The sequence below is a fragment of the Salvelinus fontinalis genome, chromosome 9 (genome assembly GCF_029448725.1).
Source record: "Salvelinus fontinalis isolate EN_2023a chromosome 9, ASM2944872v1, whole genome shotgun sequence".
NCBI lineage: Eukaryota > Metazoa > Chordata > Actinopteri > Salmoniformes > Salmonidae > Salvelinus > Salvelinus fontinalis.
The window spans coordinates 20,527,888-20,551,049 of NC_074673.1; the positions used below are offsets into that span (position 1 = coordinate 20,527,888).

Genomic DNA, 23,162 nt, shown 5'->3' on the forward strand with positions numbered 1-23,162 from the left:
ACACACACATACACACACAAACTGTTGCTGTGACAAGTCAATTGTGTGTTAATGTACTCACCGGGGCAGTCTCTAACTCTGTACCACCACAGGCACCTCTGTTTATGGTTACAGCTGTAAAACATCTGTGTGTGTGTGTGTGTGTGTGTGTGTGTGTGTGTGTTTGTTTGCGTGCATGTGTGTGTGTGTGTGTTATATGAGCAGCATGCTGTTGTGTCATTACTAAAGAGAAAAGCCAGATGTTCTGGAGAGAGACGGGGAGAGAGTTAGAGGGAGAGATAGTCAGAGAGAGGGAGAGAGAAGGAGAGAGAGTTGGAGGGATAGAGAGGGAGAGAGACGGAGAGAGAGAGGGAGAGTGAGTTGGAGGGAGAAAGAGGGAGGGAGAGAGGGAGGGAGGGAGGGATATCACAGAAACACACATTCCAATTACCAGGGTATTATTTATTCTTAGGTCTGATTGTTTGTCAGATGAGTAGATACTGCTGACAACTAGACACTCACCCCCCCTCAGCCCACTACCCCAGTATACCTTAAACACATCCATCATATACACACACATACTTGCTAGCATGTGGACATGGACAGATACGAGTATACAGAACAAACATACACACACCTCCCTAACCTCTCTCTCTCTCTGTCTGTAGGGTGTAAGTTGGACGGTCGTCCCTATAATTCCTCTATCAACACCATCGACGGCTGCCAGACTTGCACCTGCAAGGTGAATATGTCTGCCATACACTGACACATACAGTACGTACCAACATACACTTCAACACTTACATACATTGACTAAATTATGATTCTTTGCTCTTTCTGTGGGTTGTGCTAGGAAGGTAGTATGGTGTGTTCCCCACCTTCTTGCCCCCCCCTCGACTGCTCTGAACAGGAGACACTTCATGGAGAGTGCTGCGCTCGCTGTAAAGGTTTGTATAATTCATACTCTGACAGAAGCAATCATATGTTCTTATTACTAACATATGCATGTATTTGTGATGGGTGTCTGTAGGTTGTATCCATACAGGCATCCATTACCACCACAGAGCTAAATGGAGACCATCACAAAACCCCTGTAGTCTCTGTTACTGTCTGGTGAGTCTCTCTCTCTCTCTATCACTTGCTTCCTTTCTTTCTCCTTCTTTCTCTCTCTCTTTTGTTCTTTCTATTTCTCATAATCCACTAGAGATGGCTTCATGTGCTGACAGGAATTTACTTTTACTGTAGATTAATGTCCTGACCTTTAACTTTTGCCAGGAGGGTGTTGTTAAATGTGAGACAGAGAGGTGTAGCCCTCCATGTCGGAACCCTTCTTCCCCACCACCCAATACCTGCTGCCCAGTCTGCCATGGTGAGGCACCCTGTATGCGTGTGCGTGCGTGTGTCTGTCTCTGTGTGTGTGTCTGTGTGTGTGTGTGCGTAGAATTGAGTATACAGTGACAGTGTGGGATTATGTGTGTTTCAGGTTGTGGAATGAACAGCCAGGACTTCCTGAATGGAGCCCAGGTCCCTAGTGTAGACCGCTGTCAGGAGTGTGTGTGTATGGTAAGACTGTGAGAGAGCTCTGTGTCTCTGTATGTCAAATATTTGTGCATACAGTATGTGTCTAAAACAGACCATGACCTGTGTGTGTGTTTCTCCTCTCTCTCCTCAGAATGGAGATGTCCTATGCTCGCCTCGACCCTGCCCTGTCGTTTCCTGTCCCAACTCTGTCCGTCGCCCCGGAGACTGTTGCCCACGGTAACACACACATAAAACCTCCAGTATCATAGCTGTAGTAGCACATGTAGTTAAATATGCATCATCTTTCGCCTGTGTGTGTGTGTGTTCTAGGTGTGAGCAGTGTGAGTATGACTCTCAGGTGTTGATGTTCCCCTCCAGGACAGATCCCTGTCTCCGCTGCCATTGCTCTGTGAGTACTGACTATGTGTGTGCACGTGTTCAAGTCGGGAATCAGTATGGCCACAACAAAAAAGTGACATATTGGAAGTCTATGAATAGGCTGTTGAGGTGTCATTTGATGTGTTTCTCTCTATCCTATAGGCTGGAAAGTTGTCATGTGATATGTATCTCTCTTACCAATAGGCTGGAGAGGTGTCATGTGAGCGTATGGATGCATCATGTCCTCCTCTGCGTTGTAGCCACCCTGTGACGCCTAGAGGACAGTGCTGTCCCACCTGTGATCGTGAGTTCAGCCTGCCGCAGTCTTTACACTCTAACTCCTAACCTTCACCACTATCTATCCATCCCACCCCTGTGTGTGTCTGTCTCTGCAGAGTGTGAATACGAGAGGAGAGTCTACGTTAATGGTAACGTTTTTAACCCAGCTGGAAGTGGACCCTGTGTCCAGTGCAGCTGCAAGGTGGGTCTGAACTCACACACATAGATAGACATACACACATTGATGCACATATTAACAAACAATACATAAGTTCTGAGTGTGTGTGTGTATCAGGATGGAAATGTGAGGTGCCAAGAGGAGAGGTGTCCTCCGGTCCAATGTTCCAACCCCATCAACGACCCCCAGTTCTGCTGCCCCATCTGCAAAGGTACCACATATTATTTTGCAACAATGATAACATCCTATACATACAGAGATAAAGACAGGAATATATCTTGACATAATCAATCCTACACCCCCCCCCCCTCTCTGTCTCTGTCTCTCTCTGTCTCTCTCTCTCTCTCTCTTTTTCTATAGTGTGTGTGTTGGAGGGGTTGAAGTATGAGGAGGGTTCTCAGTGGCAGGCCGAGGGCTGCTCCAGCTGTACCTGTCTAAACGGAGAAGTGGTGTGTACACACACACACTGTCCCCCCACTGCCTGCACACACCCCACCAAGACCACCGGTAAGACTGTATGTCTGTCTGAGTGTATTTATTTGAAATGGCTATCTTTCTTTTCCATTCTCATTCCATGATCTTTTTCCTTTCTCTCTAGGTTTGTGCTGTGCAGAGTGTGAGCGCTGTACTTTCGATCAGCGTATTTATAGCAACAGACAAACCTTTACACACCCCGACCAGCCCTGTCATACCTGCACCTGTCTGGTGAGAGGACACACACACAGCCAAACATACACACACACACATAACATACTGCAACATACAATTGCATAACAAGGTCCTACCCCCCACTCCCCAGGAGGGTACGGTGCAGTGTGTGAGGAGAGCCTGTCCCCCCCTGAACTGTTCCAACACACACACACCGCACGGAGAGTGCTGCCCTAAATGCCCAGGTACTCTTCGCCTAAAACACACACATATATTAACACACATATATATTAACCTTGTAAATACAAAACACCTGTGTTTTCTAAGTGTATTTTTGCCTGTGTGTTTGTTCCAGACTGTTCCTTTGAGAACCGTGTGTTTGTGGACGGCGAGGTGTTCCCCAGCCCAGTGAGTGTGTGTGAGGAGTGTGTGTGTGTGTCAGGGAGGGTTGACTGCCACGCATCAGAATGCCCCCGGCCTCACTGCACCACCCCGCTCCCAGGGACCTGCTGCCAGAACAACTGTAACGGTACACACACACACACATTCACACACGTAGGCATACACACACACACACATATGTATAGTGTCAAACCATGTGTAATTAAAGAACACCTTTTTGCAGGGTGTAGCTACGCTGGGAAAGAGTACCCCAACGGACAAGAGTTCCTCCATCCCACCGACAACTGCAGGACCTGCCACTGTATCGTAAGAACACACACATCAGCGCCAATGTTGAGGGTTAGCTGTAATCCAGTGTTTTGCCCATTCCAAAATGACCATCCTACTGTAGCTCAAGGTTTGAGTGACAGTCCCATATGCCTACAACCATCAACCTGTTAGGCCCATACCTTGTGTGTGTTGTAGAATGGTAACGTCCAGTGCTTGATGAGGAGGTGTCCACCGCTGGCGTGCTCTATCCCCAACCTGCTGCCTGGAGAATGCTGTCCCCAATGCCCAGGTACGCAACTACAGCCAGGTACAATGATTGACTAATTGAAATGAAAAGTAAATCTATTATTTGGTGTCATAAATGATTCTATGTGTCTGTGCAGTCCCCCCTGCTGACTGTGTGTATGAGGGTCGGCCCTACAGACACACTGAGCGTTTCTACGACCCCACTGACCCCTGTCGATCATGCCTCTGCACCAATGGGACGTCTCGATGTCAGCGCAAGCCCTGTCCCCTCGCTCACTGCTCACACCCCATACAGCAGGAGTGCTGCAGGACCTGCGACGGTACGACACTTCATACAGTTTACATAACATGACATTATACTTCATACAGCCTACATGGCATGACATTACACTTCATACAGCCTGCATGGCATGCCATTACACTTCATACAGCCTACATAACATTACATTGCACTTCATACAGCCTACATAACATGACATTACTCTTCATACAGCCTACATAACATGATATTACACATACAGCCCACATGTGTGTGTTTCAGGCTGTCTGTATGAGGGTCGGGAACGGGCCAATGGGGAGTCGTGGGGTGATGTGTCGGACCCGTGTGGAGTGTGTGTGTGTCGCGAGGGTTCTGTCCACTGTGAGAGGAAACGCTGCCCTGCTGTCAGCTGTCCCTACCCCATACAGAGAGAGTGCTGCCTAGCCTGTGATGGTGAGACACCTTGTGGGATATTGTGTGTGTGTCTAAATCAGTCCCTGATTAGAGGGGAAGGACTAAACCCTTCTCTCCCCCCTTTTCTCGCTCTCTCTCTACAGGCTGTATGTATGGGGGTATGGAGTATCCTGATGGCTATGAGTTTCTCAGTGGAGAGGACCCATGTCGAGTGTGTACGTGTTATGTAGGTGATGTGGTGTGTAGCCAGCTACCCTGCTACCAGGACTGCACACACCCCTACAAGCCACCCGGCCAGTGCTGCGGAGAGTGTAACCGTGCGTTCACACACACACCTCATACACACACTGTATGTCAGTGTTCCTCTAAGTAACATATTTACAATGTTTCTCCTTTAGACATGGTTTCTATGGCAATTTCTTCCTGTGACAGGTTGTTCCCATGGCAATGTGGTCCTCAACAGTGGCCAGTCAATCCCTGACCCTACTGACCCCTGCTCAGAATGTACCTGCCAGGTAACACACACACACACACTATTTAGTGTTTAATACACAATGGAAAGAAACTATACCCAAACAAGCATCAGCTAAGCTTGAACAAAAACGGAATCAGGTGCTCAACTAAGGGACTTGAAAATCCCCCCAAAATTATTACCCAAGGACACTTCGACAGGTGACTGCCCAGGAAAATAAAGAAAAAGGATCACTCTATTTCTGCATAGATCTGAATATTTATTGACGGGACATACATTCAGGCTTCCGTTTCGGCGTAATCTCCTTCATCAGACACCTATTTGTACTTTGTATGTGTAACTTTATTTAAATATTTTTCTCTCTCTCCTCTCTATATCTCTCTCTCTGTCTGTAGGATGGATCAGTGAGGTGTGTGAAGAAGTTGTGTCCTCCAGCCTCCTGCTCTCATCCTGCCACCAGCCCCTGTGGCTGCCCCGTGTGTGACGGTACTCTACCCGCTATAACATATCTGTCTGTCTGTCTTTATTTCTTTCTGTCTGACACTGACATTTATGTTCTATGTCTGTCTGTCTTTATTTCTTTCTGTCTGACACTGACATTTATGTTCTATGTCTGTCTGTCTTTATTTCTTTCTGTCTGACACTGACATTTATGTTCTATGTCTGTCTGTCTTTATTTCTTTCTGTCTGACACTGACATTTATGTTGTCTGTCTGTCTGTCTTTATTTCTTTCTGTCTGAAATTGACATTTATGTTGTCTGTCTGTCTGTCTTTATTTCTTTCTGTCTGACACTGACATTTATGTTGTCTGTCTGTCTGTCTTTATTTCTTTCTGTCTGACACTGACATTTATGTTGTCTGTCTGTCTGTCTTTATTTCTTTCTGACTGACATTTATGTTGTCTGTCTGTCTGTCTTTATTTCTTTCTGTCTGACACTGACATTTATGTTGTCTGTCTGACACTGACATTTATGTTGTCTGTCTGACACTGACATTTATGTTGTCTGTCTGTCTGTCTGTCTGTCTGTCTGTCTGTCTGTCTGTCTGTCTGTCTGTCTGTCTGTCTGTCTGTCTGTCTGTCTGTCTGTCTGTCTGTCTGTCTGTCTGTCTGTCTGTCTGTCTGTCTGTCTGTCTGTCTGTCTGTGTGTGTGTGTGTGTGTGTGTGTGTGTGTGTGTAGACTGTGTGTTCCAGGGCGGGGCTTACGTTGATGGACAGGTCTTCCCTGGAACCAGAGGAACCTGTGATGACTGCACATGCTCAGTGAGTGGTCAAGTATCAGGGTCAGAGTTCAGGGTGGGGTCAAGGTTAAGTGGCTGCGTTTGCAATCCTCTTTCTGTGCATGTGTGAGATTCTCTACTTTACAACTCCCTCCCATATCAAACACAAGCAGGACTCAGACAGGCAGTCTAAATAGCGATGTGATGCTCTTTTTTTTAATCCTCATTGCAAACATTGGCTAAGCAGGAAGCAGACAGGGAGTCAAAGTATTAGTGTTCTTTTTTTCTTTTTTTAACAGTTGTATGTTATTTGTGGTTAAAACACAGATTGTTTTTGCCCCAAAGCAATGTGTAGACTGCATTGTAAAACCGGATACATTCTGGCTACTCAAACATTTTTAGGAAACCGATGAGCTAAAAAATGACTGGTTAAGAAAGTTAAATAGCTGAAGTGAGCAGTACTACCTTCATATGAGTAATACAAATGCCGTTTTTTGATTAAGGTATACTTAAATGTAATGCCCTCACTAAGCCACGACTCCAATAATTTACCAATGTGCCTTGCCTTTTCGATTGAATTGTAGAGTTACCACCCATGACTGTATTTGTTATTGACAGAGACATGGTTGTTGAATTCTTTCATTTAGTCTGGTGGCCTTCACCAAGTGAGTTCCTAGGTGAATTATTATCAGTATAATTTAACCATTACATACAGTATGTCATAAGGCCTTATACAGTGGCCTGAAACTCATATTTCACAGGGCACATCAGGCCTGCAAAATTCCACAAACTTTCCCCAAAACAATTAAAGTAATCTTCCAACCAGGATTTCTGGAAAACCTGGGAAATTTACCAGAATTTTACAACCCTAACTATAAATCACATTATGCTGGCTTGCAAATTGATGTCTAATTCCTAAATTATATTCACCTGCAACCTGCATCCATAATAACTGCCAGGGTTAAGAACAGTGGGAGGAAACTACCTAAGCCATTTCAACTAGAACAACCATTTCAGTAATGGGTGCAAAAATTCAATGATTGGATTAATTTAGAAAAAAATATTTATCTTAACATTTAATTAATCAATCACTCAATGTACATGCAAAAACACAGATATAAAAATTATTCAAAAAAATCTACCTCCACTAGAGCATGCTGGGAAAAAAGTTAATTTGTTATCATATCTTTAAAAAAATGTAGTTGGTGTGACTTCTCATTTAGTTTTGAGTCAGTACCACATAAACATTTTAAGTAATAATGACTTTTCATTGACTTTTGAGTACAACTTACTACAAGTATTTGAGTTAAAAATTCCTTGGTGTTTACAGTGTGCGTCGATTGTGCTACTACAGTATCCTTGGTTACAACAGAAAGAGAAGGTTGCCTACAAAATATATATATATATATATATATATTTTGGAACGTTCATTCAAATCGCTGCAGGTTTTTATGTCGGCTGTTCATAAATACGAGGCAGAGACGTAGGCTACATCAGGGTTTCCCAATCTCGGTCCTTGGGCCCCCCCTGGGTACATGTTTTGTTTTTTGCCCTTGCACTACACAGCTGATTCAATTAACCCACTCTTCATCAAGCTTTGATTATTTGAATCAGCTCTGTAGTGCTAGGGGAAAAAAAAAACATGTACCCAGGGGGGTTCCTAGGACGAGTTTGGGAAACCCTGGGCTACATCATCATGTCCATCAAATTGGTTTATAGGAAGGGTCCAGAAGAGGGTGAGTAAAGTGAGAAACGTGAAGGGACGGTGATGTGTGCGTAAAGTAACACATGCGCAGCCTCCGTCAACAAGTTACCGTGTGAAAAATAGACAAATAACTGCTCCATGTCAGTTAGACATCTGATCCAATGAAGTATTTGTGTGTTCATGTTTGCATTGATATGTTGTGTGTGACGGCTGTAGATGTGTTTTCTTGTGTTTGTGTGCGTTTACATTTGTGTGTATGTGTGTGTGTAGAGAGGAGAGGTAGTGTGTGTGAAGCGGAGGTGTCCTGCTGTGTCCTGTCCACACCCTGCGCTGGACGGTTGTGCGTGCGGTGTGTGTGACGGCTGCCGCTTCAACGGACGAGACTGTTCCAATGGAGAGCGCTTCCCACACCCCTCAGACCACTGTCAACGCTGCACATGCCTGGTACACACATACACACTTCATACACACATACACTGTATCTGTATGTGACCAACCTTCGATACTCCACTGAGATAAAACTTAAGGCTTAGACAGTAATGGGGGCTAACACAAATCTCCAGGTCCCTGGCGAGACATGATGTTATTACTATATTTGCTCTAGTTTTGGTCAATTCTTCCATGTGACTGTGTGTAGAACGGTGGTGTGGTGTGTGTGTCTGGGTCGTGCCCGCCCGTGGTGTGTGCGCGTCCTGTGATCCCTCCAGGGGAGTGCTGCCCCATCTGCAGAGGGGTGTGCCTTTACCAGGGGGAGGAGTTTCAGTCTGGGGCCTCCTTCACCACACCCATTGACCCCTGCTCCACCTGCAGCTGTCTGGTGAGAAGACAGCATTATCTCATCCCCTATCCCTCCCTCTATCTCTGTGAAGTCTGTCTATCCTCTTATATCACTGTTTCCCAGCTGTTCCATATCTGTTCTATCCCACACCTCTGTCCCATCTTTTTCTCCCTCCGTCTTTCTCGCTCTCTCCCCCCTCTCTCTAGAACGAGGTGGTGACATGTCATAAAAAGCTGTGTCCTGTTCAATGTTCCCACCCCCTCCCCTTTGAATCATCCAATGGCTGCTGTCCACTCTGTGAGGCCTGCCTCTACGGGGGTGTGGTCTACTCTAACAGGTAGGTCTAATTCCACACACACACCCTCTGAACCCCTCTGACGCCCTCTGACACACCCACACACACACACACACACACACACACACACACACACACCTTCACTGTTATGTCAAGGCCCTGTGACAAGCTGGATGTCTGTAAACACTCTCCTCACTCCCCTAACAGACAAACCTTCACCCCAGCAGCCACACCCCTCACCCCAGGGCTAGGTAATCTCTGTCAGCGCTGTACCTGTGTGAGGGGGAGTGTCACATGCATGCCCCTCTTCTGCCCCCCCACCTCCTGCCCCCAACCAATCACACTGCCAGGAGACTGCTGCCCCCAGTGTGCAGGTAAACCCACAAACTGAATGAAAACATGGAATATTTCATGTTTTCCCAAAAATCAAATCAAATCAAATTTTATTGGTCACATACACATGGTTAGCAGATGTTATTGCGAGTGTAGTGAAATGCTTGTGCTTCTAGTTCCGACAGTGCAGCAATATCTAACATGTAATCTAACAATTCCACAACAACTACCTAGTACACACAAATCTAAGTAACGGAATTGAATATATACATATAAATATATGGATGAGCAATGACATAGCGGCATAGGCAAGATGCAATAGATGGTATAAAATACAGTATATACATATGAGATGAGTAATGAAATATATGTAAACATGATTAAAGTAGCATTATTAAAGTGACTAGTGATCCATTTATTAAAGTGGCCAATGATTTCAAGTATATATGTAGGCAGCAGCCTCTCTGTCTTAGTGACGGCTGTTTAACAGTCTGATGGCCTTGGGATAGAATCTGTTTTTCAGTCTCTCGGTCCCAGCTTTGATGCACCTGTACTGACCTTGCCTTCTGGATGATAGCGGGGTGAACAGGCAGTGGCTCGGGTGGTTGTTGTCCATGATGATCTTTTTGGCCTTCCTGTGACATCGGGTGCTGTGGGTGTCCTGGAGGGCAGGTAGTTTGCCCCCGGTGATGCATTGTGCAGACCTCACTACCCTCTGGAGAGCCTTGCGGTTGTAGGTGGTGCAGTTGCCGTACCAGGCGGTGATGCAGCCCGGCAGGATGCACTCAGTTGTGCATCTGTAAAAGTTTGTGAGGGTTGTAGGTGACAAGCCAAATTTCTTCAGCCTCCTGAGGTTGAAGAGGCGCTGTTGCTGTTGCTGTTGCTTTCTTCACCACATTGTCTGTGTGGGTGGACCATTTCAGTTAGTCCGTGATGTGTACCACGAGAAACTTAAAACTTTCCACCTTCTCCTCTACTGCCCCGTCGACGTGGATAGGGGACTGCTCCCTCAGCTGTTTGCTGAAGTCCACAATCATCTCCATTGTTTTGTTGATGTTGAGTGAGAGGTTGTTTCCTGACACCACACTCCGAGTGCCGTCACCTCCTCCCTGTAGGCAATCTCGTCGTTGTCGGTAATCAAGCTTACAACTGTAGTGTCGTCTGCAAACTTGATGATTGAGTTGGAGGCGTGCATTGCCACGCAGTCATGGGGAACAGGAAGTACTGGAGGGAGCTGAGCACGCACCCTTATGGGGCCCCAGTGTTGAGAATCAGCGAAGTGGAGATGTTGTTTCCTACCTTCACCACCTGGGGGCGACCCGTCAGGAAGTCCAGGACCAGCATAGGGTGGGGTTGAGACCCAGGGCCTCAAGCTTAATGATGAGCTTGGAGGGTACTATGGTGTTGAATGCTGAGTGCTGTCAATGAACAGCATTCTTACATAGGTATTCCTCTTGTCCAGATGGGATAGGGCAGTGTGCAGTGTTATGGCGATTGCATCATCTGTGGACCTATTGGGGTGGTAAGCAAATTGAAGTGGGTCTAGGGTGACAGGTAAGGTAGAGGTGATATGATCCTTGACTAGCCTCTCAAAGCACTTCATGATGACAGAAGTGAGTGCAACTGGGCAATAGTCATTTAGTTCAGTTACCTTTGCCTTCTTGGGTACAGGAACAATGGTGGCCATCTTGTAGCATGTGGGGACAGCAGACTGGGATAGGGAGGGATTGAATATGTCCGTAAACACACCAGCCAGCTCTGAGGAGGGTTTACATGTTTAAATGTCTTACTCACGTTGGCCATGGAGAAGGAGAGCCCACAGTCCTTGGTAGCGGGCCACGTCGGTGGCAATGTGTTATCCTCAAAGCAGGCAAAGAAGGCGTTTAGTTTGTCTGGAAGCAAGACGTCGGTGTCCGTGATGTGGCTGGTTTTCTCTGTGGTCTGTGATTGTCTGTAGACCCTGCCACATACGTCTCGTGTCAGAGCTGTTGAATTGTGACTCCACTTTGTCTCTATACTGACATTTCGCTTGTTTGACTGCCTTGCGGAGGGAATAACTACACTGTTTGTATTCGGCCATATTCCCAGTCACCTTAACATGGTTAAATGCGGTGGTTTGCGCTATTAGTTTTGTGCAAATGCCGCCATCTATCCACAGTTTCTGGTTAGGGTAGGTTTTAATAGTCATGGTGGGTACAACATCTCCTATTCACTTCCTTATAAACTCACTCACTGAATCAGCGTATTCGTCGATATTATTCTCTGAGGACATGTCCCAGTCCACGTGACCTAAACTATCTTGAAGCGTGGATTCTGATTGGTCAGACCAGCGTTGAATAGTTCTTAACACGGGTACATCCTGTTTGAGTTTCTGCCTATAGGAAGGAGGATCAAAATGGAGTTGTGGTCAGATTTGCCAAAAGGAGGGCGGGGAGGGCCTTATATGCATCGCGGAAATTAGAGTAGCAGTGATCCAGAGTTTTGCCAGCACGAGTACTACAGTCAATTTGCTGATATAAATTAGGTAGCATTGTTCTCAAATTTGCTTTGTTAAAATCCCCAGCTACAATAAATGCAGCCTGAGGATATATGGTTTCCAGTTTGCACAAAGTCCAGTAAAGTTCCTTGAGGTCCGTCGTGGTCTCGGCTTGAGGGGGGATATACACGCTGTGACAATAACCGAGGAGAATTCTCTTGGGAGATAATACGGTCGGCATCTGATTGTGCGGAATTCTAGGTCAGGTCAACAAAAGGCCTTGAGTTCCTGTATGTTGTTACAATTACACCATGCAACTATTTTGCAGGTTACGGTGCATTAGAAAACGTTCCTGTTAAACTCCCTGTGTGTTTGTTTCTCTCAGTGTGTGTATACCAGGGTGAGGAGTACAGTGACAGACAGCAGTGGAATCCCAGCTCCAACCTCTGCACAGCATGTACTTGTCAGGTTAGACTATATCTCCTCTCTCTTTCTTGCGTGTGTGTGCAGGTGTCTGCGGCGTATGTGTGTGTATAATATGTGTTTGTTCCAGGCAGGGAAGGTGCAGTGTGTGGGACTAGAGTGTCCTAAGCTGACCTGTATGCACCAGCTGACAGAACCAGGAATGTGCTGTCCTCGCTGCAGAGGTAAAACACCAGCTTGGGCTTTGTATTTGCCTCCCATATATTTAACTAGTTATTGGTCAGGATTACACAATTTATCACACTCTGGGGATGTAAAATGTTGTGTGTGCGTGTATCTCAGGGTGTGTGTATGACGGAGAGGAGCATCCGGCGGGCAGTAGCTGGTTTGCAGACTCTACTCCCTGTATGAGCTGTATGTGTGTGGATGGAGTGACCACCTGCTCGGAGGTCCGCTGTCTGTCCCCCTGCATCAACACCATCACTGTACCTGGGGAGTGCTGCCCTGTGTGTGCAGGTAACTATAATACACACCCTATTTACCTTCTGTGTTCCTCTGTTTAGTTCAATATCTCTGTGTGTGTTTGGTCAGACTGTGATCAGTGTCTCTGTGTGTGTTCGGTCAGACTGTGATCAGTGTCTCTTTGTGTTTGGTCAGACTGTGATCAGTGTCTCTGTGTGTGTTTGGTCAGACTGTGATCAGTGTCTCTGTGTGTGTTTGGTCAGACTGTGATCAGTGTCTCTTTGTGTTTGGTCAGACTGTGATCAGTGTGTCTCTTTGTGTTTGGTCAGACTGTGATCAGTGTCTCTCTTTGTGTTTGGTCAGACTGTGATCAGTGTCTCTTTGTGTTTGGTCAGACTGTGATCAGTGTCTCTGTGTGTGTTTGGTCAGACTGTGATCAGTGTCTCTGTGTGTGTTTGGTCAGACTGTGATCAGTGTCTCTGTGTGTGTTTGGTCAGACTGTGATCAGTGTCTCTGTGTGTGTTCGGTCAGACTGTGACCAGTGTCTCTTTGTGTGTTTGGTCAGACTGTGATCAGTGTCTCTCTTTGTGTTTGGTCAGACTGTGATCAGTGTCTCTGTGTGTGTTTGGTCAGACTGTGACCAGTGTCTCTTTGTGTGTTTGGTCAGACTGTGATCAGTGTCTCTCTTTGTGTTTGGTCAGACTGTGATCAGTGTCTCTGTGTGTGTTTGGTCAGACTGTGATCAGTGTCTCTGTGTGTGTTTGGTCAGACTGTGATCAGTGTCTCTCTTTGTGTTTGGTCAGACTGTGATCAGTGTCTCTTTGTGTTTGGTCAGACTGTGATCAGTGTCTCAGTGTGTGTTTGGTCAGACTGTGATCAGTGTCTCTGTGTGTGTTTGGTCAGACTGTGACCAGTGTCTCTGTGTGTGTTTGGTCAGACTGTGTGTTTGAGGGCAGAGTGTACGGTCCAGGAGACAGCTTCCACCCTGCAGATGACCCCTGTCACATCTGCACCTGCGAGGTACTACACACACACACACACACACACACACACACACACAGCGTGTCTAGATACAGTATTGTAGCAGGTGATGTCATTGTTTCCTGTGTCCAGGTGATGCCAGATGGAGAGCAGCACCTGAGGTGTTACCGTAAGCAGTGTCCCAGCCTGGTGGACTGTGTTAAAAGTAACATCCTGTTCTCTGGACCAGACTCCTGCTGCCCTGTCTGCGCACGTCAGTACACATACACACCAGTTTAACACACGCACACACACACACTCTTTTTCTCTCTCTCTCTCCCTCACTAAAACTTCCAGTAACCTGTATTAATGAGGCCGGGGTTGACTTATAACGGATTTAGGATCATGAAATATTGTGTGGATGAAGGGTGGATGGCGGGCTGGTTGAATAAAGAGAAACAATACTTTAAAAAATCTAAACATTTATCAAATGTATATACTGTATAGACTACATTGAGGTTTTTCTTTCATTATTTTAGGTTTCTGGCATTAGGACATAAGCCTAAGCTTTAGGCCTAACTGTACGAGCGCCAAAGGACAATGTCAGAGTTCAATAAGAGAAAAGCTGTGAAATGAAGAGATGAAAATAAAGGAAGGGCCAGAAAAGTATTGTTTGAGAAAGATTTGGTGAAATGGTAAAAGAGGACGATGGCAGTGCCGGGCTACAGTATGTTAAATGTGATGATTGTGAGGCGATATACAAATTTGACAGTCACAAGAAGGGGACTTTAGGGCCTCCCGGGTGGCGCAGTGGTCTAGGGCACTGCATCGCAGTGCTAACTGCGCCACCAGAGTCTCTGGGTTCGCGCCCAGGCTCTGTCGCAGCCGGCCGCGACCGGGAGGTCCGTGGGGCGACGCACAATTGGCATAGCGTCGTCCGGGGTAGGGAGGGTTTGGCCGGTAGGGATATCCTTGTCTCATCGCGCTCCAGCGACTCCTGTGGCGGGCCGGGCGCAGTGCGCGCCAACTAAGGGGGCCAGGTACACGGTGTTTCCTCCGACACATTGGTGCGGCTGGCTTCCGGGTTGGAGGCGCGCTGTGTTAAGAAGCAGTACGGCTGGTTGGGTTGTGCTTCGGAGGACGCATGGCTTTCGACCTTCGTCTCTCCCGAGCCCGTACGGGAGTTGTAGCGATGAGACAAGGTAGTAATTACTAGCGATTGGATACCACGAAAATTGGGGAGAAAATGGGATAAAAAAAAGAAAGAAAAAAAAAGAAAAGAAAAAAAGAAAGAAAAAAAAAAAAAAGAAGAAAAAAAAAGAAGGGGACTTTAAATAGGCCTATGGCACATCAAGGGAACTTCCTACTGATGGGTTAAATGGAAAGTGAAACCTGGACACTGACTGTGGGTCTATAACCTATCACATAGGCTTAATATTAACTTCTGCAGAATTAAGCATTTCTTGCTGTAAAATTATACACTATCAAGGCAATTGTTACTCAGGAACAGGAGTGGAGAATTATTATTTATTTATTTCAGCGTCTTGAGAGAATGTGAATGCACATTTAGATACCTTCTGTAGAGATGATATTTTTATCAGCATCATAAAAGCTAATAGTATTTCAACCACAGAAAATATGCATCCAAGCCAAACTGAAATCTTATCCAAAACATGTTGGGTTGTTTTCACAGCTTTCTATTTCCTGACAACCGGTCAAACTGATGTCATTCTGAAATGTTCAACCTTATTGTTCTATATATTTTTGTTATTGCATGTTCTCCCCAGTCCCTAAACGTCTTTGCTCCACAAAAGAAGCAGAGATGATAGAGAACTTTACCGATGTCAACTAGCATTCATTCTATCAATTCATGACATTATTCTGGTGAGCAAAGGTTTATTTAGTCTACAAGGGCAACATACTTATATAATGACATAAGAGAAGCTGCATGTATCTAATTAAGTTGACTAACAAATAGCCTACCAATATGTTGTAAATTATAAGCAGACATAAATCTAAATCAGTCCAAAAAAATCCTCCACCCTCTGTCAAAATATTGTTCCGCCGTCTCTGACTGTAGCCTACAGGACATGTTTCTATATTAACGAGTTAGGGTTGGGTTCGGGCCTCAAAATTTCACTTTATCACATATAGTTGGGCAGTTGCGGATGGGTGCGGGTGAACAAACAGATGACCCGCGCAACACTAACCTGTGTGTGTGTGCACGCATGTGTGTAGAGCCCCTCAGTAACTGCACGGCCACTCTGATCGGTAACGAGGTCCTGGCTACAGACGACCCCTGCTTCACCTGCCAGTGCAAGGTACCATGGCAACAACCCCTGACCTGTGTTTGTTTGTCTGTTTAAAGCTGTATATTGTCTGTAGGAGTAGTGGTATAATAATATAAAGCTGTGTGTTGGACTAGTGATATATAACCTGTATCCCTGTGTGTTGTTGCGTTGATCAGGACCTGACGTGGACGTGTCTACACCAGAGCTGCCCCCCTCTCAGCTGCCGCCCTGAAGAACACCACACACCCCCTGATTCCTGCTGCCCCGTCTGTGACGGTACACGCTCAACCCTACCCCCTTTTTGTACACCCTAAACCCCATCACTTAAACACCAAACCTTAACCTCGAAACCCTGTGTTGTCAAGTGTGTGTGTGTTTCTTTCAGAATGTGTTATCGAGGGTGAGAAGAGGCATGTGTCTAATGGTGAGAGCTGGACAGACAGTGAGGATGAGTGCGTCACATGCACCTGTAATGTAAGTTACACAAACACACAAGCACACACACAAACGTGCGCTAACGCACTCACAGAATCGCACAAATGGCACAAATTTCCATTGTTTTTTGTGTGTGTATTCTAGCTGGGTTACATTGAGTGCAGTATAGAGGAGTGTGTTCCTGTGGAGTGTGAGCAGGGCCTGGTCAGAATGAAGACTCCTGGAAAATGCTGTTACGAGTGTCAAGGTACCACTTCTACAGTACTCGCTAACCACTAATATATATATAACTATGCAATGGCCTCCCGAGTGGCGCAGTGGTCTAAGGCACTGCATCGCATTGCTAGCTGTGCCGCTAGAGATTCTGGGTTCGAGTCCAGGGCCTGTTGCAGCCGGCTGCGACCGGGAGACACATGGGGCGACGCACAATTGGCCTAGCGTCGTCTGGGTTAGGGGAGGGTTTGGCCAGGAGGGATGTCCTTTTCCCATCACGCACTAGCAACTCCTGTGGCGGGCCGGGCGCAGTACACGCTGACCAGGTCGCCAGGTGTACGATGTTTTCTCCGACACGTTGGTGCGGCTGGCTTCCGGGTTAAGTGGGCATTGTGTGAAGAAGCAGTGCGGCTTGGTTGGGTTGTGTTTCGGAGGACGCAGGCTCCCGACCTTCACCTCTCCCAAGTCCATACGGGAGTTGCAGCGATGAGACAAGACTGTAACTACCAATTGGATACCACGAAATTGGGGAGAAAAAGGGGTAAAAAAACTATGCAATATCCCCACTACACAGCTAAACTGTTAATATACCACTACATAATGTGTGTGTGTGTGTGTGTGTGTTTCAGACTCGGGGGTGCAGTGTGTGTACCAGGGCTCTGTGTACCAGTCTAATGAACAGTGGGAAGTGGATGAGTGTACCAGCTGTACCTGTGTGTTTGGAGATGTACACTGTTACAGCCAACGCTGTCCTCCACTAGGCTGTGCAGCGGTCAATATAACACACACTTCTCTCTCTGTTTACTGTCTCTCAGTGTTCTGTATGGTCTCTTAGTGTTCTGTATGGTCTCTCAGTGTTGTGTCTGACTCAGTGTTTCATATGTTCTTTCGGTGTTCCGTATGTTCTTTCGGTGTTCCGTCTGGTCTCTTAGTGTTCCGTCTGGTCTCTTAGTGTTCTGTCTGGTCTCTCAGTGTTCTGTCTGGTCTGTCAATGTTCCATCTGACTCTGTGTTCTGTCTAACTATGTGTTCCGTTTGACTCTTGTGTGTAACAGGATGAGACTCCTGCTGTGATCCCAGGTGTGTGTTGTCCCCACTGTATACCACGGCCAGCCACCTGCGTAGCGTTTGGGGATCCCCACTACAGGACCTTCGATGGCCGCATGCTCCACTTCCAGGGGGCCTGCACTTACATACTGTCTCAGGACTGTGACGGAGGGGACTTCAGGTACAAAGCAATGCATTTTCTGTTAACAAGATTCATGCAAGGTTTGGTATTTGCTTGATTTGAACTAATTTGTGTACACCTGTGCGTGTCCAGTATCCATGCGACCAATGATGACCGTGGTCGAAAGGGAGTGTCCTGGACCAAAGAAGTAACTGTTTTCATAGGAGATGTGGTAGTGCAGCTACTCCAGGACTGGGTCGTTAGGGTGAGTGGGTTTCTGGTTGTGGATGTTCTAGCAGCGAGCCAATCAGAACATGTGTATAGGAGGTGAGAGCCAATCTGAGCTGAGGTGTTTTTTATTCCAGGTGGACTACAAGGTTGTCACCCTGCCTTTCCTCAAAGAACCATACATCTACCTGGAGCGCCAGACAAATACCATCCTACTCAACACTAATATAGGACTAAAGGTATGAAAACTACTATCTATTTACTCTAAGTTGTCTAAACCCTTACCTGTGATAACTCTTACATGTCTGAACTCCTCAGGTGTTGTGGAGTGGGCGGTCCCACCTGGAAGTGAGTATTCCGGGGTCGTATAAAGGTCACACCTGTGGTCTCTGTGGCAACTTCAACAACTACCCCCAGGACGACCTACGAACCCCTGCAGGAAAAGTCAGTCAATCAGAGGCCGACTTTGGAAACAGCTGGAAGGTGAGTGAGTGTGTGTCTGTCTACTTTGTAGGTAGAGTGTTAACCACAACTCCTGTAGTTGTGTAAAATGACACCGGAGAGGAATGCAGATGTTTTACATGCCCCCAACCGATTGTGTTTTTTTGTTTGTAACTTATTTTTTTACTTATTTTGTACATAATGTTGCCGCTACCGTCTCTTATAACCGAAGATAACTTCTAGACATCAGGACTGTGATTATTCACCACGGACTAGCAGAATCCTTTTTTTCCTTTCACGAGTCTGAAGAGCCCACCGAGAAGGATATACTGCTTTCTCGGGAACAGACCCCAATGATCTGCGTGACGAGGAGGTGGAGAAAAAGGGGCCGGAGGGCGGGTTGCCTTCTGAGAATTGGTAGGCGATCGAATAAACCCCCACTTCCTTCCATTCTGCTAGCAAACGTGCAATCTTTCGAGAATAAAATCAATGACCTACGCGGAAGATTAAACTACCAACAGGACATTAAAAACTGTAATATCTTATGCTTCACGGAGTCGTGGCTGAACGACGACACTATCAACATACAGCTGGCTGGTGATACGCTGTACCAGCAGGATAGAACAGCGGCATCTGGTAAGACAAGGGGCGGCGGACTATGTATTTTTGTAAATAACAGCTGGTGCACGATATCTAAGGAAGTCTCGAGCTATTGCTAGCCTGAGGTAGAGTATCTCATGATAAGCTGTAGACCACACTACCTACCTAGAGAGTTTTCATCTGTATTTTTCGTAGCTGTTTACATACCACCACAGTCAGAGGCTGGCACTAAGACAGCATTTAATGAGCTGTATTCCGCCATAAGCAAACAAGAAATCCTAGTAGCCGGGGACTTTAATACAGGGTAACTTAAATCCGTTTTGCCAAATTTCTATCAGCATGTTAAATGTGCAACCATGTTAAATGTGCAAATTGTGGACCACCTCTACCCCACACACAGAGACGAATACAAAGCTCTCCCTCCATTTGGCAAATCTGACCATAATTCTATCTTTCTGATTCCTGCTTACAAATTAAAGGCAGGAGGCACCAGTGACTAGATCAATAAAAAAGTGGTCAAATGAAGCAGATGCTAAGCTAAAGGACTGTTTTGCTAGCACAGACTGGAATATGTTCCTGGATTCCTCCGATGGCATTGAGGAGTACACCACATCAGTCATTGGCTTCATCAATAAGTGCATCAATGACGTCACCCCCACAGTGACCGTACGTACATACCCCAACCAGAAGCCATGGATTACAGGCAGCATCGGCACTGAGCTAAAGGCTAAGCCTGCCACTTTCAAGGAGCGGGACTCTAACCCGGAAGCTTATAAGAATTCCCAGTATGCCCTCCGATGAACCATCAAACAGGCAAAGGATCAATACAGGACAAAGATCGAATCATACTACACCGGCTCTGACATTCGTTGGATGTGGCAGAGCTTGCAAACCATTACAGACTACAAAGGGAAGCACAGCCGAGAGCTGCCCAGTGACACAAGCCTACCAGACAAGCTAAACTACTTTGATGATCGATTTGAGGCAAATGACACTGAAACATGCATGGGAGCACCATCTGTTCCGGGAGACTGTGTGATCACGCTCTCCGCAGCTGATGTGAGTAAGACCTTTAAACAGGTCAACTTAAACAGGTCAACATTCACAAGGCCACAGGGCCAGATGGATTACCAGGACGTGTACTGCGAGCATGCGCTGACAAGTGTCTTCACTGACATTTTCAACCTCTCCCTGTTTGAGTCTGTAATACCAATGTTTTAAGCAGACCACCATAGTGCCTGTGCCCACGAAGACTAAGGTAACCTGCCTAAATGACTACAGACCCGTAGCACTCACGTCTGTAGCCATGAAGGGCTTTGAAAGGCTGGTCATGGCTCACATCAACACCATCATCCAAGAATCCCCAGACCCACTCCAATTTGCATACCGCCCCAACAGATCTACGATGATGCCATCTCTATTGCACTCCACACTACCCTTTCCCACCTGGACAAAAGAAACACCTATGTGAGAATGCTATTCATTGACTACAGCTCAGCGTTCAACACCATAGTGCCCTCAAAGCTCATCAACAAGCTAAGCACCCTGGGACTAAACACCTCCTTCTGCAACTGGATCCTGGACCTCCTGACGGGCCGCCCCCCAAGTGGTAAGGGTAAGTAACAACACATCCGCCATGCTGATCCTCAACGGTGCGTGCTCAGTCCCCTCCTGTACTCCCTGTTCATGGTCAGGCATGACTCCAACACCATCATTCATTTTGCCAATGACACAACAGTGAAAAAGAGGACCGAGCACGCCCCATTTCTCATCGACGGGGCTACAGTGGAGCAGGTTGGGAGCTTCAAGTTCCTTGGTGTCCACATCACCAACAAACTATCATAGTCCAAGCACACCAAGGCAGTCATGAAGAGGGCACGACAAAACCTATTGCCCCTCAGGAAACTAAAAAAAATTGGCATGGGTCCTCAGATCCTGAAAAGGTTCTACAGCTGCATCATCGAGAGCATCCTGACTGGTTGCATCACTGCCTGGTATGGCAACTGCTCGGCCTCCGACCGCAAGGCACTACACAGGGTAGTGCGAACAGCCCAGTACATCACTGGGGCCAAGCTTCCTGCCATCCAGGACCTTTATACCAGGCGGTGTCAGAGGAAGGCCCTAAAAATTGTCAGACTCCAACCACCCTAGTCATAGACTGTTTTGTCAACTTACGCACGGCAAGCGGTACCGGAGCACCAAGTCTAGGTCAAAAAGGCTTCTTAATAGCTTCTACCTCTAAGCCAGAAGACTCCTGAACATCTAATCAAATGGCTACCCAGACTATTTGCATTGCCACCCCCCTTTTTTCAACGCTGCTACTCTGTTATCATCTATGCAGTCACTTTAATAACTCTACCTACATGTGCATACTACCTCAACTAACCGGTGCCCCCGCACATTGACTCTGCACCGGTACCCCCCTGTATATAGTCTCGCTATTGTTATTTTACTGCTGTTCTTAATTACTTGTTAGTTTTATTTCTTATTCTTATCTGTATTTTTTTAAACTGCATTGTTGGTTAGGGGCTCTTAGGTAAGCATTTCACTGTAAGGTCTACACCTGTTGTATTCGGCACATGTGACTTATAAAATTTGATTTGTCAGAGCAGCCATACACAGACCCTGGTATCGCTATCTCCCCCTGTAGGTGGGTAGTGGTAACAGCAGCCTGTCATGTCGGCCTGGGGAGGATATTGACCCCTGTAAGGCAGCAGGCTACCAGGCCAGGAAGTCGGCTAATGCACGCTGCAGGTAACACACACACCAGACTTTTCAAAAACATTAGCTGCGCTTGAGCTTGCCTGCTAGATTGATTGATTGACCTTTGTTCCTCAGGGTTCTGAAGTCTGCAGTGTTCCATACCTGCCACCACTTGGTGGCTCCAGAGCCCTGGTATGCAGCATGTGTCTATGACCTGTGTGCCTGCGGAGCCAACGCTGACGAGTGTCTGTGTGATGCCCTGGAGGCCTACGCAGCGCAGTGCAGAGAGGCTGGGGCTAGACTGTCCTGGAGGAGCTCCTCACTGTGTGGTAAATACAAACACAAAACCACAGTATAAAACATTATTTTACCACAGTAAAGGGCCCCATCTCTCTGTGTTGACATCTGTCCCTGCCCATTTCTGTCTCTCGATCTAGCGGTGGGCTGTCCAGTGGAGCGTGGTTTCGTGTTTGATGAATGTGGTCCCCCATGTCCAGTGACCTGTTTTAACCGTGATGTGCCACTAGGGGTGATAGAGAGCCACTGTTTTAAACCCTGTGTGCCCGGCTGCCAGTGTCCTGCTGGACTGGTATTACACAACAACCACTGTGTACCACCAGAGACATGCCCCAAGATCATACATGGCAAGTCCTAACACACACCCACACACATTCCTAAGGACTGCATGGACCTCTCGCAACTGACAGTGTGAATGAACTGTCTGAAGAGGTATCTCACTCACCTGTGGACTTTGTTGGTTTTTTATTAACATTCTGTGAAGCTGAATTCATTTTGATCAACATTGTAATGAATGCTCTGTATTTTATGACTGTTAAGTGTTTGTGATGTGACCACTCTGTGCCTCTAACGCTCAGGGTAGGGCTGCTGATACACTATTGTGCTCTGCAGGGATGTAGTGGGAAAACACTGTTGAGAAAATAAAAAGGTGGGTTAACAGTGTTAACATGTTGTTACACTCCACTACATCCCAGGTGCTTTTACTGTATAAACCTCATTCTCTGTTGTATCCACAGGGAATTATTTGAATATATTATGTTTCTTTGTCCCTTAATGTAGGTATTATGTGTTATGCCAGACTACACAGACTTACAATATTGGACACATTCCCTCTGCCATTTCACAACAAATAAAGATAACTATCCAACGTGTGGTTTTTGGGCGTGTTTTAATACATTGTATAGGCCAGGGGAACTAATTGCTCCTAGGTGAGACCAGTAACATGGTCAGGTGTCAACTGTCTGATTGAGACTGACAGACAACTTTTACTTTTTCCTGGTAAACAAATCTGTCTGTTGTCGGGGCGACTGACGTAACCATGCCAATAGTGTGTATAATTCATCAGTCTATGGCGTAAACATGGAACAGC

The 23,162-nt window shown here is 46.4% G+C and overlaps 1 protein-coding gene across 3 annotated transcripts in view; it reads left to right on the top strand.

Moving 5' to 3' along the window:
* kcp (kielin cysteine rich BMP regulator) overlaps nucleotides 1-22,940 on the top strand; it is a 44,681-nt gene extending 21,741 nt beyond the window's left edge. The window contains exons 6-48 of one of the 3 annotated variants that reach the window (XM_055933679.1): nucleotides 648-721; nucleotides 833-926; nucleotides 1,010-1,092; nucleotides 1,255-1,348; nucleotides 1,463-1,542; nucleotides 1,652-1,737; nucleotides 1,831-1,909; nucleotides 2,083-2,182; nucleotides 2,274-2,359; nucleotides 2,453-2,546; nucleotides 2,696-2,842; nucleotides 2,934-3,040; nucleotides 3,135-3,228; nucleotides 3,339-3,512; nucleotides 3,609-3,724; nucleotides 3,851-3,944; nucleotides 4,039-4,221; nucleotides 4,443-4,613; nucleotides 4,718-4,891; nucleotides 5,007-5,089; nucleotides 5,442-5,532; nucleotides 6,226-6,308; nucleotides 8,241-8,414; nucleotides 8,608-8,787; nucleotides 8,955-9,085; nucleotides 9,251-9,417; nucleotides 12,238-12,320; nucleotides 12,406-12,499; nucleotides 12,618-12,791; nucleotides 13,675-13,757; nucleotides 13,851-13,971; nucleotides 15,936-16,018; nucleotides 16,165-16,264; nucleotides 16,374-16,462; nucleotides 16,568-16,670; nucleotides 17,266-17,408; nucleotides 17,691-17,863; nucleotides 17,957-18,068; nucleotides 18,169-18,270; nucleotides 18,350-18,514; nucleotides 21,723-21,826; nucleotides 21,911-22,104; nucleotides 22,213-22,940. In XM_055933679.1, the coding sequence (XP_055789654.1) occupies nucleotides 648-721; nucleotides 833-926; nucleotides 1,010-1,092; nucleotides 1,255-1,348; nucleotides 1,463-1,542; nucleotides 1,652-1,737; nucleotides 1,831-1,909; nucleotides 2,083-2,182; nucleotides 2,274-2,359; nucleotides 2,453-2,546; nucleotides 2,696-2,842; nucleotides 2,934-3,040; nucleotides 3,135-3,228; nucleotides 3,339-3,512; nucleotides 3,609-3,724; nucleotides 3,851-3,944; nucleotides 4,039-4,221; nucleotides 4,443-4,613; nucleotides 4,718-4,891; nucleotides 5,007-5,089; nucleotides 5,442-5,532; nucleotides 6,226-6,308; nucleotides 8,241-8,414; nucleotides 8,608-8,787; nucleotides 8,955-9,085; nucleotides 9,251-9,417; nucleotides 12,238-12,320; nucleotides 12,406-12,499; nucleotides 12,618-12,791; nucleotides 13,675-13,757; nucleotides 13,851-13,971; nucleotides 15,936-16,018; nucleotides 16,165-16,264; nucleotides 16,374-16,462; nucleotides 16,568-16,670; nucleotides 17,266-17,408; nucleotides 17,691-17,863; nucleotides 17,957-18,068; nucleotides 18,169-18,270; nucleotides 18,350-18,514; nucleotides 21,723-21,826; nucleotides 21,911-22,104; nucleotides 22,213-22,430 (5,180 nt within the window). In that variant the 3' untranslated portion in view covers nucleotides 22,431-22,940. Of the gene's footprint in view, nucleotides 1-647; nucleotides 722-832; nucleotides 927-1,009; nucleotides 1,093-1,254; nucleotides 1,349-1,462; nucleotides 1,543-1,651; nucleotides 1,738-1,830; nucleotides 1,910-2,082; nucleotides 2,183-2,273; nucleotides 2,360-2,452; nucleotides 2,547-2,695; nucleotides 2,843-2,933; nucleotides 3,041-3,134; nucleotides 3,229-3,338; nucleotides 3,513-3,608; nucleotides 3,725-3,850; nucleotides 3,945-4,038; nucleotides 4,222-4,442; nucleotides 4,614-4,717; nucleotides 4,892-5,006; nucleotides 5,090-5,441; nucleotides 5,533-6,225; nucleotides 6,309-8,240; nucleotides 8,415-8,607; nucleotides 8,788-8,954; nucleotides 9,086-9,250; nucleotides 9,418-12,237; nucleotides 12,321-12,405; nucleotides 12,500-12,617; nucleotides 12,792-13,674; nucleotides 13,758-13,850; nucleotides 13,972-15,935; nucleotides 16,019-16,164; nucleotides 16,265-16,373; nucleotides 16,463-16,567; nucleotides 16,671-17,265; nucleotides 17,409-17,690; nucleotides 17,864-17,956; nucleotides 18,069-18,168; nucleotides 18,271-18,349; nucleotides 18,515-21,722; nucleotides 21,827-21,910; nucleotides 22,105-22,212 lie in introns of those variants that run through there. The other 2 variants (XM_055933680.1, XM_055933682.1) reach the window with 2 other exon arrangements.
* Nucleotides 22,941-23,162: the final 222 nt, after the last annotated feature.